The 15,348-nt window shown below is 38.6% G+C and overlaps 2 protein-coding genes across 2 annotated transcripts; both read left to right on the top strand.

Annotated features, from left to right (window-relative positions):
- The first annotated feature begins 9,267 nt into the window (after nucleotides 1-9,267).
- LOC145502794 (uncharacterized) lies at nucleotides 9,268-11,012 on the top strand. Its single transcript, XM_081482177.1, has 3 exons — nucleotides 9,268-9,508; nucleotides 9,969-10,132; nucleotides 10,369-11,012. The coding sequence occupies exons 1-3, from the start codon at nucleotides 9,435-9,437 to the stop codon at nucleotides 11,010-11,012; spliced, it is 882 nt and encodes a 293-aa protein (XP_081338303.1). The 5' UTR covers nucleotides 9,268-9,434.
- Nucleotides 11,013-12,227: 1,215 nt separating this feature from the next.
- On the top strand, nucleotides 12,228-15,074 carry LOC145503440 (uncharacterized). Its single transcript, XM_081482902.1, has 4 exons — nucleotides 12,228-12,326; nucleotides 12,850-12,867; nucleotides 13,318-13,465; nucleotides 13,704-15,074. Exons 1-4 carry the CDS (start codon nucleotides 12,228-12,230, stop codon nucleotides 14,345-14,347), a joined length of 909 nt encoding a protein of 302 aa, XP_081339028.1. The 3' UTR covers nucleotides 14,348-15,074.
- The last annotated feature ends 274 nt before the right edge of the window (nucleotides 15,075-15,348 follow it).

Below are 15,348 nucleotides of genomic sequence, written 5' to 3'. Positions count from 1 at the left end.
TTCAGCTGTAAACCTTTTCTTAAACGACTCGTCGCTTTCGCCATTATTGCGCATTTTGGAATGAGCCTCTTTCATGATGCTCATGTAGTAATGCGCTCTTTTCCCGATTGGATTAACAATATAGCCAAGGCTTGTTTTCCGGAGACCCTGAGGTATGGTTGTATCATCAGCAGAGGAGGAACTTGTGACCTACCAGAAAAGGAAAGACGATTTTTTTTATTTATTATATTGAACTGATATTATTGAATGATCATGGTTCGTGTAACCGTCTGATGTTGTATTCGTGTAGTGAAATGTAGACCTGAGTCAAACGATATATTAAAAGACACATACTATTGTAAAAATGTTCAAACAGTTTTAGGTGCTATCTTCACAATAGGAAAATACAGAAGTTTCTCATTATAAAAGTGAAGCATACATGCGTTTTTAATGTCCAGATAAAAATAGGAACACTGACCAAAAATTAACACTTACCGGCTCATCTTCTTGTACTTCAACAGCTTTCTGTTTTAACGATCGTTTCTCGTGGCTTTGCAAAATTCCTTTAGAATGCCATTTGTTCCAACAGGGGTCACAAATGCCTATCACTAGAGTAGAGGTAAAAACCTTCCAAATAAAGACATCTGTAAGTTAAATGTAACAATGTGTTTCACACAACACATCCACAGATTTCCAGTTTTTACACAACACTTCGTACTTGGTTCAGTATCACAATGCAGGAGCAAGGAAAGACTCTGTTCTAGGCCACTGTTACTCCCGTAAGATTGAGAAGTTTATGAATGAGCACTATGAGGAGGGGGAGAACTACAGGGAGTTTCTAAAGCTGTCCTGTCGAGAAAAGGTAGGAGAAATTTGTTCTTTTTGTTGTAAATGGACTGGACCAATTAGGAATTCAGTGATACTTCAACAACGTATCACTTGTTTTGGTTGGGGATTCTTAGAGGGATTTATTATGTTCATTGATTTATAGCTCCATTGTTAGTCCTCGTTTGTAGGCACACCCCTCAGGAATTTAGCATTGAACATGGAATGAAACTTACGTCGGATACTGATATGGGTATTTCTTTTTTTTTTTCACAAGTCTATGGATCTCGCCATAACATTACAAGGTGAAGAACTCGACCAGTGTTTTACCAACACGGACCTCATACTAGTTCAATAATATAATTCAGTTATGACAAAGAAGATTACAAATCTTTTTTTTTTATTTATGGCTAGACTGGAATTTATACAACTAGTGTTTTCATGAGCAGGTATGATTACAATTATCACTATCAACTGGAATCTCATAGATCTTTCTACACACAGGCAAACCAAAACAATCTGACTTGTGACCTTGAATTAATTGGCTTGAATTATCTACAATGCTCACGGATGATACAAACCGTTGCTTTATCCAAACATTTTCGAAAAATATATTTTAGGGCCTGTTTTCAGCCCGTGTTGTAAAACCACTATAATCTTGAGATTTTTATTGTTACAAAGGCAAAATAACCAAAGTTAGAATTAGTTTGAGAAATTCTATTTTTGACAGGTAAATGCCTTTTGGACATACTAATATAATACTTATCATTGCATTTACAGTGGTGCACTTCTAAAACAGGCCACCAAAATAATTTTTTTCATCATTTTTTTGACATGTTTTCAACAACTTTCTTATGGCTTTCATTCAAACCTGGCAAATCCAAAATTATGAAAAGAAACGTAAGAGGTGGAGTTGTCGACTGATCAACAGGTTACATGATGCTTGCTATTTTCACCATACCTAGTTCATGCATTTTGATTAGCTTATTTAAACCAAGGAGGGTGGCCACAGTTAGTCATGCACAACTGTGACTGGGTTCTTAAAACAAAGATGAAAAGTTCTGTCACTCTTTTGTCCCTTAAATCTAGATCCAACAAAACTATTCACAGACAACCCACTGATTTGTGGTTCATTTAGTAAAAAAAAGTAATGACATATTTTCTTCAGCCTTTGAGCTTGGGCTAATTTGAATAAGCTGTTGTAAATGTAGAATAATCAAAACAGTTTCAGACTCATCCTCTATTTACTTAATTATTACTTATTAATACATCTGTGAAAGAAATACTGATAAAAATTTAAAAAATCTACAAAATAAATACTGATTATTCTCATCCTCCATTAACTTTCTGTAGAGGTCTTCATCATCACTGTCTTGTTCTTCTTGCCCTTCCTCTTGTTCTTCTTGATCCTCTTATCCTTCTTCTTCTTCTAACTCCCCTTCCTCCTCATCGATCATATCATCTAATGCCTCTAGGTGTGGTTTGGCCAGGCTATTAAAAATATGGAAAGGGATTTACTTCATCAATGGACACCACAATATTGTGGAAAACTGACACTTCCTGTGAGGGGACCCATTTCTTGAAACTTCCTGGCTACACAAGGGCTTGTCAACTTACAGGGACCGTTTTCAGGCTGCTGTTTTGGGCCCAAAGCACCAAACTACCTAATGAAACTGAAATCAGATTTTAAAAAGAGCTTTGGAATTATAATCTAAAGTACAGGAGGGGTAAGGGTGGTAAAGTCTGCACACGAGCCAAGTGGCCCACCAGGCCGGAGCTTATCCCGGTTTCCTTAGCATGAAGCGACTAGGAGTATTTCTTCTCCCCCTTGGATGGGACGCTAGTTCATCACAGGGTTACCCCAGCACTAAATTTGCCGGTACCCATTTATACACCTGGGTGGAGAGAGGCACTGTGAGAGTAAAGTGCCTTGCCCAAGAACACAACACAGTGTCCCTGGCCAGGGCTTGAACCCAGACCGCTAGATCCAGAGACGAGCGCAGTAACCATGAGGCCACTGCGCCTCCAGAGTACAACAGTAATATTGCTGTAATTAAAATTATAAATAATTATGCATACTGCATTTCTATACCTAAATAAGAAAACCAGTTTTTGATTAACATGATGGAAATGGACTTCTCTATAAACTCACTTCCTTCAACTTAATGTCTGCTAATTTTTCATGCAAATAGCAAACCACCAGTTGTGATTGCAGTTACCCGTCTCATTCTATATAGCAATTTTTAATTTGGTTTCAAAATTAACTTGCATTTGAGTTTGCATCACTGTCCTCTGTCTTGCATCCTGTACTTTCTTTGCTGTGTTGTTTGTAATATTGTTACATGTAATACTCTGGTTCTGGTTTCAAGGCACTTCAATGAAAACTGTTCAGACATCACTTACTTCCTGTATGAGATGAAGTAATGAAGAACATGTCATTTTTGGTCTGGGACTTTGATGGGGATTCCTGGACAGGCCCCCAGAGGAGCTCCCATCTGCTTTAAAAATTATATCATTAGGCTAGCAAAACTTACCCAGTAGTGCCAGTCCCAAACCCCACATTAGAATTTAAAATCCTTAAAACTCATAGTCTTGTTGTTATTGGGATAAGATGTTCTAGGTTCCGAGCTACTGTGTCTGAAACACCTCACAAGATTAGAAACCACAGATTCAGGAAAGCCATTCCCTAACAGGAACGTTTTATTTCACATATACAAGAAGCCTGGTGCAACAAGGCTCTAACCCAACCAATTTTGCGAGGCCAACGTTTACTCTGTCCAGTGTTTGTGTGCTTCCTATAAATGTCAATGGATGTTCTTTTCAGGGAAATGTCCAGGAAATGGACCATGTCATCTTCACATTTGTTGACCGTAAAACATATCAGATTTATTTGGTTTGTCCATCAACAGCATATCTTCAAAATAACGTCCATAAAACTAGTCATACATAAGGCCACTGTCAAGCATTTTATGAACAATATCACTTTTGAGTTCTGTCATGATAAAAAAAACAATGGCCTAATGAAGAACCCAACAAAATGCCATCAATTTGCTTGTTGAGTGCTCTCTTAATTAATTTGGTGTTAATCAATTTATTGTCACTAACTCCAAAGAAAACAATCTGAACAACTGTCAGGGCTTGCTGTCAGGGCTTGGAAACTCCAATTCCTCTTAGAGTGAAAACAAGTTGTTTTCCTTCCACATCTACATGGGAGAGTACCATATGTGGGTGGTGGTGGTGGTGTATCAAGTTGTGTTTGACAAAACCTTTTCATTTTTTATGTTTTCACATATAGCAATATAAAGGAACTGGTTTTCAACTGTTTAATAGCAAACCACTTTATATTTAAAAAGTGTCTGTTATTTTTAGTTAAATTTAATTTGGCTAACACTTCCTTTCTATTTAAATGTATATTGCATGAAAACTGTGATCTGGTGGCCCTGGATGCAATTTGAGTTTTTCTGTAATTTTGAAAAGTCAAGCCCCACTGTTTGTTATTAATATTGTATCAAAAGTATAACACCATTCTTATCATGGTTATTCTATTGATTCCATTTCATCATTACTTAAGATGGCTCTGCAGTTATTCTGGGCACACTCACCCATGTCAAAGTTTGGGGCTTTGAAGTGTTGGCTAAGAAATTTTGGGAAATATTTTATCTTTCACTCGGTGATAATGTTACTTAATTCCATTTACTGGGGATAATATTTTTATTCTTACTGGTGTTTGACTGGACCCCATTTTTTTAACAACAACAATACCAGTAAAAAACTTTTGCTGGGCAGGCATACTTTTACTCAATATTATTTCTGGAACCAGCTTATTTTGACTTAATAAAAACCATGCCCAAGTTTCGGGGAAATCACTTGAGCAGAAGTTCAGAAGTATTATGGTCAAAGACATGTAAACTCAACTCTATCAATCACTGAAATTTTCTATATAATTGACTCTCATTTCTGAAACAAGCCATGAACCCAAATTTTGTAAGAAGCTTGCCCCAAAGCTTGCTAAATCAAAGTGGCTAGTCGATTAGTGATCGTGCAAACCATAAAATTAAAGCACTAATCCCTAGAACTCAAAACACTATAAAATGCTTGACAACCTCCTTGAATTTTCAAAGATGCATTTTGCAACACTATTTGGAAATAACTTTTGTGTCAAAGTCTTTCCACACAAATTGCACGGTACAGCAATATTTTGGCTACAAGTTTTACTATTGTGACTCAAAAAGAAATGGGGCACTGTTGTCAGGATTGTAAGCTACCCCCCGACTGATCTCTGGTGAGGCAGAGAAAGAGTTTTGTTGTTCTATGATTACAAATACAAAATGGGTACTACAAGTACAGGCTGATCAAGCCATCTTTTTACAGCTCCTTAATACATAGTTAAAAAGACAATTATTAATAATAACAATAATAATAAATAAAAATGGCAATAATAAAAACAATAACAATGATGACAAAAAAACAATAACAATAATATTAATGCTAATGATGTGCTTCAGGGCATGAATTATGTTTTCATTCATGACAGTTGGTTCATCGTATTTGACCAGTAAAAGTGCTTCACTGGGTCTATTTGTCAGAAAAGTGGAGTCTCATCAAAATGTGTGGGCACAGTTCATGGATGTTTAAAATCTTGTGAGGGATGTGCTCTATGACTGATTAATCACCTAATGAATCACTGTTGCAACACCAAAAGAAGAAGGCAAGTTTATAAAATAAAGTTGAGCATTTCTGCAAGCTGAAATTTTCTCATGAGTGCTAATGGGCAACAAAAGTCTACTAGGTAGGCAACTAAAAAGACACAAGGGGAACCAACAAAAACAGAACTAGTTACTCAAAGGGTACATTAGCAAGAAAGTTAGTGTCCAACATTAATAGCTGTCAAGCTCATTCTAAAAGCTTTGTGGCATGCAAAAGCTTTCTTTGCTCTGCCTCCTCGACTCCTCAACGTCTCTTAATTCATTTATGTTTGTTGTGCCCCAAACCATTGCAGGAAAGAAAGTGAGTGCTTTGCAGGCTGTAAGTATACAATCATGTAGAATACAGTAGGGGCAATTTTACAGGTATGGTTTACCAGTTTTGTCATTAAAGTGCTGTTGGTTACTTTGTAAATGGCACTTCAAAAGTCAAGGTTGTTATTTCCTAACACAGAAAGCTCAACTTCCTACAAGCTGTCTTGTTCACAGCTTTTGGGGTTTTAAATAAGAGTCACAACAAAGAATAGAAAAAATATGTGCACTGTGAAAAATGCTTACGTAACTACATATGATATGCAAATATCTTCTGTGTAACATGCAGCAAAAATTGATTGTATCACTGCCATACATCTATACCTTAACCTATAATATACCACAGAACCTCCCAAACTACCGGTAAGTTGAGGATTTTATTTTATATCAATTTTAAAAACAAAATTATTTTGTTCTATGGGTTGTTGACTAGTTTAATGGATACACAAGGATATTAAGCTATGCATCAAAGTGGTACTGTACGATCACTTCTTCCTTAAGATTTTGAAACTCCATCTACTAAACACTCCCTGTGCTAAATTTTAAGCCTTCATACTGTAGCAGGGATGAAAAGGAATTAAAAATTAGAAACTGGCTAATTTATCCAGGTTCGAAGATGTGTTTTGAAAAATAATAGCCAAAACTATAAGTTGGCTTTCTCTAACACATTTGGTTTGTAATGTTCTTCTTAGTATTGCTGGAGTACTTAGTGTACAAGAAAAAACTCATAAGCTAACCAGATATTGAAGCATAATATAAGGACATAAGCCCTAAAATTCTTGAAAAAGTGCGGCCATTACAATTAAGACCCATTACGTAGAGGTAACAAAAAAATGAATTATTTTGGCAAGACACAACTCTAAAAAAGTTATCAACACATGGCAACTGATACATATAATAGTAAGGGCTGATGCTCACCATCCCTAGTCCTTTCTCTACTAAGATTTTCTTTGGTTTGTGTATGTTTTCCCTCATCCAACCCATGATGATCATGCATTACTGCAAAAACAGAAATTCAAAGCATTATTATTAAACACAAAATCACAAAAAATGCAATTATATTTTAAGTTAGACTGACCGTTTTAAAATAACATACAGCCTTGTAGATTAAAAGCTGTTCCTCAGTAAAGGGAAATTTAAAAGGCAACAAAATTCAATCAGAAACAACTGCAAGAGTATGACTATCTTATCAAGACCTAGGTTTTTAAAGTCTATTTCAACTGACAATGAAACCAAAACAGAACAGACTGAATCTCTAGTGGCAAAGTTTGGCTGGTGAGAACTACATCATATTTACCAAGTGATAAAAGACATCATTGAGAATAAAAATACAAGAAGATAAACAAACTCTTTTCCCCTTCTTTAATTGTTTTTACACATTAAAAGAACAAAAAACCCAAGTATCCCAAAACATGAATAAATTCTCCACAAGATAACAAGAATGGCAATGTTCCTCACACAAGAGCTGGCACAAAGAGATAATGGCAATGCCATCTCATGAAGACATGACAAGGCATTGGCATGTATCCCTATTATATACAAATTGGACCAGCCGCATAGAAAAGGAAACCTAGGCAAGCACTTCTTGAAGCAGCCTCACATGATGCCTGTATACACTGGATGTCTACTAAACATTGCTTCATAACAAACAGCTTAAAGGAAGCCAGTCAACAACAGAGGAAAAGAAGAAAAGAAGGACAAACAACCCTGACATTTGCTGGTGATTCCTTAGCACTACATTGCAAACCCATCAAGTGCAGAATTTTGCACTTATTCAATAGCATCCAAAACAAAATCATTACTCGTGGACACAAATTAAGACCTTAAAATCCAACAACTTGAGGAACGCTTTGATTGTATGTCATTTGGATTATTTTAGATTCTTTTGCATAAGCTGTTTATTATGTTGTTCCTTGTGCTCAAAATGTCATGTATGCCTATCAAAGTTCATCAAAAGACTCTACCTTCCCGCCACCGCAAAATGTAATGTGGAGTGATAAAATAAATGAATAGTACTATTTATAAGACCTAGCAAAATAGGGTAGACTGGTACATCATATCTATTTTGCAAGCATGGTGACCTATTTTAATTTATTTTTAGAGACTGGTGCTTGGTAGGGAACATTCAGGGAAACATATTGTACATTTGTTTTCATGATTGAGCCCAGGAGATTACTTCAAGTTTACTTTAAAATCTGTAGAAAGTCAATGTCAATACTGATAGATGCAAAGAAATATCAGACAAAATAAAGGCTCGAAAGTTCAAACTGTCACGAGAATGGTAAACTTGATTTCTTGACATTGAACTAAACTCAAATTTCTTGAACTGTAACCAATTTCAATCCTTGCAACCCTACACTTTATTTCGAAACTACTGTTTCTGCTTTGCTCTATAGCATTTTTTATCCAACTAAGCTGTATATTTGGTGGCATTTGGCGATACAAGGTGGTAATAAGCTGAGTGAAAATTTGCTCTGTCGGCATGACAGCGTTTCTTTATGCCCGTGACGGAGGCAGATCTTAATTGCAAAATGCAAAACACAACGGTGTGGACTATACAAACTAGTCCCAGCTTAGTTCGTGCCGCTTGAAAACAACGCGACCAACAACACTTAGATTGCTGATGAACATGTCGAAATGGCTTCGTAAACTTGAGCCATTAATTACTCACTCCATTACTACAAACAACATAATACAATACACCACACTTCACAAAGCTTCTCACCAACAATATTGAGCTTCAAAGGCAGCTGTAAATGTGTTTCGGAACATGCAGAAAGATCAGACAAAACACCCTCACGATAAAAATCACAATCGATAGCTTTCACCTGGCAAACACCGTCCCGTCCCCTAGTAAAATAATATCGGAAGACACGATCACAATGCATTTTCATTGGAAGAAACAACAACACATACAATTGGTCAAAAGGTGTTAGACATGTCTGCCACGCAGGACGAAAGTGCAACGCTAGGCCGCAACGCTACAGACGAGCTTCACGAGTGTCACTGATCCACTGATCATGTGACATCGATACTTAAAAGTATCGATGTCACATGATCAATGACACTCGTGAAGCTCGTCAGCAGGAATATTGCCAACCTTCTTTCCAGGATCTCTCTTTTTCCTACGTCCTGGAAGAGGAGAGATCCTGGGTACAAGGTTCGAATATTGCCGGGTCATTATAACTCAGTCTTTCTTGACTAACGCCTCCCGTAGTCTTGAAAAAGCCAGAAACACTAAATATCGACTTGATAAAAAATTGTTTGTCATTGATAAACTCAGCTACCTTGCAAGCTGGATAAGTTCCAGTGCAATACAATACTTACAGACTTATTTCGCAAATGGCACCAGGAAAGCTGGTCATGTGAATCATGAGACAAAACTCCATGTCTGCCCTTTGACAAGAGAGATCTTATTTACCGCCTTCTGATTGAATAAACGTCCAAACTGGCTGATAAATAGCGGTGTCTCATGACAGTTCTAAGCTGCCAACCATTCAGGAATATTCTAACTGACTTCCTTTAACACTAGTTTGCTTCAGCTGAGCTGCCTTGGCACGTCCCAGCTGTATCACAGACGCCACAATAAGTTGATCAGTCTGGGTATTTGTACGAATGCGTATCTCCAAAATGCTTCTCCATGTTGGTTTGGCTTTGTTTTTCTTCTCCAGCAGTTTCTCAACAGCCAGGTAAGACAGAAACTGAGTTTCAGGGATAACAGCGTCCCTTTCTCCAGTTAAAATGATTCATTGAAAGGCAACTCAATCCCACGTCAACTCAGTTTGCTGACTGATAGCACACTTTAAAAGTAGCATCTCGTCTTTCGTTACTTTAAAGCTTGTTTGCTCGTATCTCATATATACGAAAGAGCTGAGGTATATTGCCATTCGTTAAGGAAAAGCAACGAAGGTGACTGTTCCGATCTCAACTAAATTTGGGGTTTGAGCTGCGCTAATTATAGTGGCGTTAGACATGAACGGCCATTCTTAGAATCATTACAACAGTCTTATGTTTCTAAAGTTATTTCATTATTGATCTATAAAACTCAGTTTTTCATATATATTTCAGTCTTATATAATCTCAAAATCTTTTGAAGCCGAAAGAGAAACTATTATTACATTATACTGTGTTGTCTTTTAAAACCATCAGGGGTCTGGAGCAGAAGAGCAACAAAATGTGTGTGTTGGACATGGATGAAAAAGGCAATCTTTACCTTTACAAGGCTGTACTCCTCTGCAAGAACGAGATTATCAAGCGGCTGATCAATGGATCTTATCACCTTGCAGAACCAAGTGACGGACCGAGTACAATAGGTAATTCATTGATGAAACTCTTTTCATAGCATGAATCACGGTGATCTTGATTACTTTTCCTCATTTGCATAATACAACAACGTAAGTCTCTAAAACTAAAGAAGATATTCCAAAAAGGAAAACATTATTCTTCTTTATTTGGAAAAGCCTTTCAAATAAGCAGCAATTATTTCTAATTTCCTAGGCACTTTCAGGCTTGAGTTGTTGATTCCTTCTCTTATCGACTCTGAACACAGGACAAAGTAAGGAAAACCCAGCCTTGAACTGCGAGGACCTGAAACACAAAGCGCCATCACTCGTGTCAGGCGTCTATTGGATAGATCCAGATGGTGGTTCCCATGGTAACGCGTTCCAGGCCTTTTGCGACCAACAGACGGACGGTGGGGGCTGGACACTAGTTTGGAGCTACACCTTTACAGCTTACTCAAGTTTCACAAGTGGGGCAAACGCTGTCACGCCGCGTCCAAGCTGGACTGCCACTTCAGCTAAGACTCGAGTGTCCACAACAGTTCCACTGAGTGAGACAGATTTTGAGGCGATGAACTTTGCTTTGTGGCGTAGCATTGGTAATGAATTCCTGATCAAAAGCAACATCAACAACTGGATCGCATGCAAGGAAGGCACCGGTAGCTTGGTGCAACAGAAGGCGGGGTCAATCACATGTACTCTGGTTAAGCAGGTTTCCGAGCAGTGTGCTGGTGTAGTGCCAAAATCGTTGACGCTGCACTCCAACGGACCATATCTCTCCAGCAGCAGAATCTATTATTACTTTGATGGTAATACAAGTGGTAGTTGGCCTACCCATGATCCATGTGGAAAAACCGAAGCAAATCAGTTCAACGGTGTGGTTAATCCGCACGGAAATATTTTTGTTCGTTAACAGCTAAGCTCTCGTTCCGTTTAACATGAAGTTACATGAAGGTTCAGTTTTCCAATGTTTTTGCAAAGTTTGTAACTGTTTTAATGGGATAAGGTGTTTTCTCAACATTAAAGTGCGGCAAGGCAGTTATATTCACGGGTGAAAATGGATCCGGATTTCGTTGGTTTTTTAGACTTAAAGAATTAAAGATAATCATGTCAGGTTTAATCAAGATTAAACTTTTATTTGTTTCATATTTTTATTTGGTGTTTGCAATGTTGTAGAGAAACCAGCGCTCAAAAACAAATAAATAGTGGTTTCTATGCTTTCGTAAAGCCACTGTTTGATTTCTTTTCCTATTTTAAGTTAATATTCTCATTCGCCTTTCATTCTTTATTTTCCTCGATAGCAAATCGAAGGCCATTTCACAGATCCGTGCTCATTTATCAGGCCTTTGAACAGAGGCGAGGCTAGAGTTAAATTTGTTATGATGGAAACCATTGTACTTAGAGATGTCATAGCCCAAGCTAGTTTAAGCGTAAGACGAAAAAATTGCAAATCTTTTCTGCGCATCGCAAAACAAAAGCACAGAAAATATAAAACTTAATAATACGCGTCATGATGTAGGTGCGCACTATCTCTCAAAAGACAGCTTTTCTGAACAGCTTGTCTCCTAGCTTTCTCGTATTTTTATTCGATCGTTGAACGCGCGAGTACAATCGCGAGAGAACTTAACTGGGCGCAAGCGCAAAACGGGAGTTTTGACGGGGAAGGGGTAGGTACGGAGATAAGTCGCTCGCTTTGCTCGGTTCTTTGCCCCCACCCCCTCGTGCTTCGCACTCGCGCTCGCCTTTTTCTTTGTGTGCGTTGAAAACTAAACAGTCTAATGAACAGCGTCTGACTTGTAGAAGCACATTGCGCATACCTTTAACTCTGGGGTTGAAGTTGTGACAAGGTTTTTTTTTATTATTCCATTCGGTTCATCTGTTTCTTCAGTTAACGCATAAAACAACAACTACGTCAGTAATAACTTCTAGACTGATCTGGTAAAAGAACATTTGTTTTAAAGTCGGGCATAGTACACGTAACACCAAGGCAATTCCAAAAAGCAAATCTCTTTTTTCAATGTTACGCTTTAGAACTATATACCAGACCTTTCCGAAGATCGGATGTTCGGGAAAATTTCATACGCACACCGTATACATCTCAGCTGAAGGTCTTCAGTATCGATGTCGCATGATCAGCGATACTTGTGAAGCTCGTCAGCAGGAATGTTGCCAACCTCGTTTCCAGGATCTCTCTTTGTCCTACCTCCTGGAAGAGGAGAGATCCTGGGTACAAGGTTCGAATATTGCCGGGTCATTATAACTCAGTCTTTCTTGACTAACGCTTCCCGTAGTCTTGAAAAAGCCAGAAACACTAAATATCGACTTGATAAAAAATTGTTTGTCGTGGATAAACTCAGCTACCTTGCAAGCTGGATAAGTTCCAGTGCAATACAATACTTATAGACTTATTTCGCAAATGGCACCAAGAAAGCTAGTGATGTGAATCATGAGACAAAACTCCATGTCTGCCCTTTGATAAGCAGGATCTTATTTACCGCCTTCTGATTGAATAAACGTCCAAACTGGCTGATAAACAGCGGTGTCTCACTAAATGACAGTTCTAAGCTGCCAACCATTCAGGAATATTCCAACTGACTTCCTTTAATATTAGTTCGCTTCAGCTGAGCTGCCTTGGCACGTCCCAGCTGTATCACAGACGCCACAATAAGTTGATCAGTCTGGGTATTTGTACGAATGCGTATCTCCAAAATGCTTCTCCATGTTAGTTTGGCTTTGTTTTTCTTCTCCAGCAGTTTCTCAACAGCCAGGTAAGACAGAAACTGAGTTTCAGGGATAACAGCGTCCCTTTCTCCAGTTAAAATGGTTCATGGAATGGCAACTCAATCCCAGTTTCCTGGCTGAGAGCCCACATTAAAAATAACATCTCGTCTTTCGTTAGTTTAAAGCTTGTTTGGTCGTATCTGATATATACGAGACAACTGAAGTATATTGTCATTCGTTAACGAAAAGCAGCGAAGGTGTCTGTTCCGATCTCAACTAAATTTGGGGTTTGAGCTGCGCTAATTATAGTGGCGTTAGACATAAACGGCCATTCTTAGAATAGTTACAACAGTCTTATGCTTTTAAGGTTATTTCATTATTGATCTATAAAACTCAGTTTTGCATATATATTTCAGTCTTATATAATCTCAAAACCTTTTGAAGCCGAAAGAGAAACTATTATTACATTATACTGTGTTGTCTTTTAAAACCATCAGGGGTCTGGAGCAGAAGAGTTGGACATGGATGAAAAAGGCAATCTTTACCTTTACAAGGCTGTACTCCTCTGCAAGAACGAGATTATCAAGCGGCTGATCAATGGATCTTATCACCTTGCAGAACCGAGTGACGGACCGAGTACAATAGGTAATTCATTGATGAAACTCTTTTCATGGCATGAATCACGGTGATCTTGATCACTTTTCCTCATTTGCATAATACAACAACGCAAATGTCTCTAAAACTAAAGAAGATATTCCAAAAAGGAAAACACTATTCTTCTTTATTTGGAAAAGCCTTTCAAATAAGCAGCAATTATTTCTAATTTCCTAAGCACTTTCAGGCTTGAGTTGTTGATTCCTTCTCTTATCGACTCTGAACACAGGACAAAGTAAGGAAAACCCAGCCTTGAACTGCGAGGACCTGAAACACAAAGCGCCATCACTCGTGTCAGGCGTCTATTGGATAGATCCAGATGGTGGTTCCCATGGTAACGCGTTCCAGGCCTTTTGCGACCAACAGACGGACGGTGGGGGCTGGACACTAGTTTGGAGCTACACCTTTACAGCTTACTCAAGTTTCACAAGTGGGGCAAACGCTGTCACGCCGCGTCCAAGCTGGACAGCCAGTTCAGCTAACACTCGAGTGTCCACAACAGTTCCGCTGAGTGAGACAGATTTCGAGACGATGAACTTTGCTTTGTGGCGCACCATTGGTAAAGAATTCCTGATCAAGAGCAACATCAACAACTGGATCGCTTGCGAGGAAGGCACTGGCAGCTTGGTGCAACAGAAGACGGGGTCAGTCTCTTGTAAACTGGTTAAACAGGTTTCCCACCAATGCGCGGGTGTACTCCCAAAGTCCCTGACCGTAGATAACAACGGGTTGCGCATTTTGGCCACTTCTTTATACTACTTTCTTGAGAGCAACACAGGTCATTCTTGGCCTACTCATGATCCATGTGGTACAAACCAAGCCAATCAGTTAACAAATGTGGCTAATCCACATGGAAATATTTTTGTTCGTTAAACGGCTTTTTGAAGGCAGACTTCGCTAACATAAGTACCTACTTGCTCAATGTTCTTTATGTGATAAGGTAAATAAGACTCAAGTCATCAATTCTGGGGTTGTACAAATTCAATTTAATTCATGTTTCTCAATAGACCACTTGCGATATAATTATTTAAATTCAGCTTGGCAGCGAGGCTTAGGACACAAACAAAGGAAATTGAATGACCATGTTTATTCATTTCTTGTGTTTGTGTGTCCTCATTATCATGCTGAATTTTAATATATCGAAAGTCTGAATATCATGTTGAAACATTTTAAGGTTTAAGTGATCACGCTTTACTCTTCTTGATATTCTGCTGGTGTTTGTAAGGGGACTGCTGATAAAGTGCTGCAAATAAAATAGAGTGGGTAGTATTTGCGACTTGATTCCTAAAAGGAACTGCGAGTGAATTTGTGTCTATTGCATTTCTTCTCGCTTTCCACAAAATCGAATGCTTTTTTTTTTTTTTGTAGTAGGTAGAGACACTGGTAGTTTAAGAGAACAGACGCCTTTTTCGGCTCTTGTTTAGCTATCACACTAGAAGAATCCTAAGCTAAAATGCTCTGTCCTAGAAGGCTATCATTTTAGTCATGGACATTACTCCACACACACAATGGTGTCTTCTTCTATTCCCTCTCCACCCCCCATCCCTCCGAAGAGACCCCAAGAGGGTGAGCTACCCCACTCCCACCCTTAGGAGGTGAGGTTGTATGAATTTCTCCCCCCACCCCCGAAACCGACATCTTGAGTCTTTAAACGAGGAGCCGTCTTTTCACACAATGTTGTCTTCTTCTATTCCCTCTCCAACCCCATCCCACCGAAGAGACCCCAAGAGGGTGAGCTACCCCATCCCCACCCTTAGAAGGTGAGGTTGTATGAAGTCCTTCCCCCACCCCCTCCCCCCTCCAAACCGACATCTTGGGTTTTTAAACGAGGAGCCGTCTTTTCACACAATGTTGTCTTCTTCTATTCTCTCTCC

This window comes from Orbicella franksi, chromosome 11 (genome assembly GCF_964199315.1).
Source record: "Orbicella franksi chromosome 11, jaOrbFran1.1, whole genome shotgun sequence".
NCBI lineage: Eukaryota > Metazoa > Cnidaria > Anthozoa > Scleractinia > Merulinidae > Orbicella > Orbicella franksi.
This window is presented reverse-complemented; position numbering and strand designations above follow the sequence as displayed.

What these genes read in the sequence shown, in the direction of transcription:
- LOC145502794 (XM_081482177.1), top strand. Translation starts at nt 9,435, where the DNA reads ATGCGTATCTCCAAAATGCTTCTCCATGTTGGTTTGGCTTTGTTTTTC. An exon ending in AGCAGTTTCTCAACAGCCAG is followed by an intron (nt 9,509 to 9,968) that starts GTAAGACAGAAA and finishes TAAAACCATCAG; the next exon opens with GGGTCTGGAGCAGAAGAGCA. An exon ending in TGACGGACCGAGTACAATAG is followed by an intron (nt 10,133 to 10,368) that starts GTAATTCATTGA and finishes CTCTGAACACAG; the next exon opens with GACAAAGTAAGGAAAACCCA.
- LOC145503440 (XM_081482902.1), top strand. Translation starts at nt 12,228, where the DNA reads ATGATCAGCGATACTTGTGAAGCTCGTCAGCAGGAATGTTGCCAACCT. An exon ending in TGACGGACCGAGTACAATAG is followed by an intron (nt 13,466 to 13,703) that starts GTAATTCATTGA and finishes CTCTGAACACAG; the next exon opens with GACAAAGTAAGGAAAACCCA.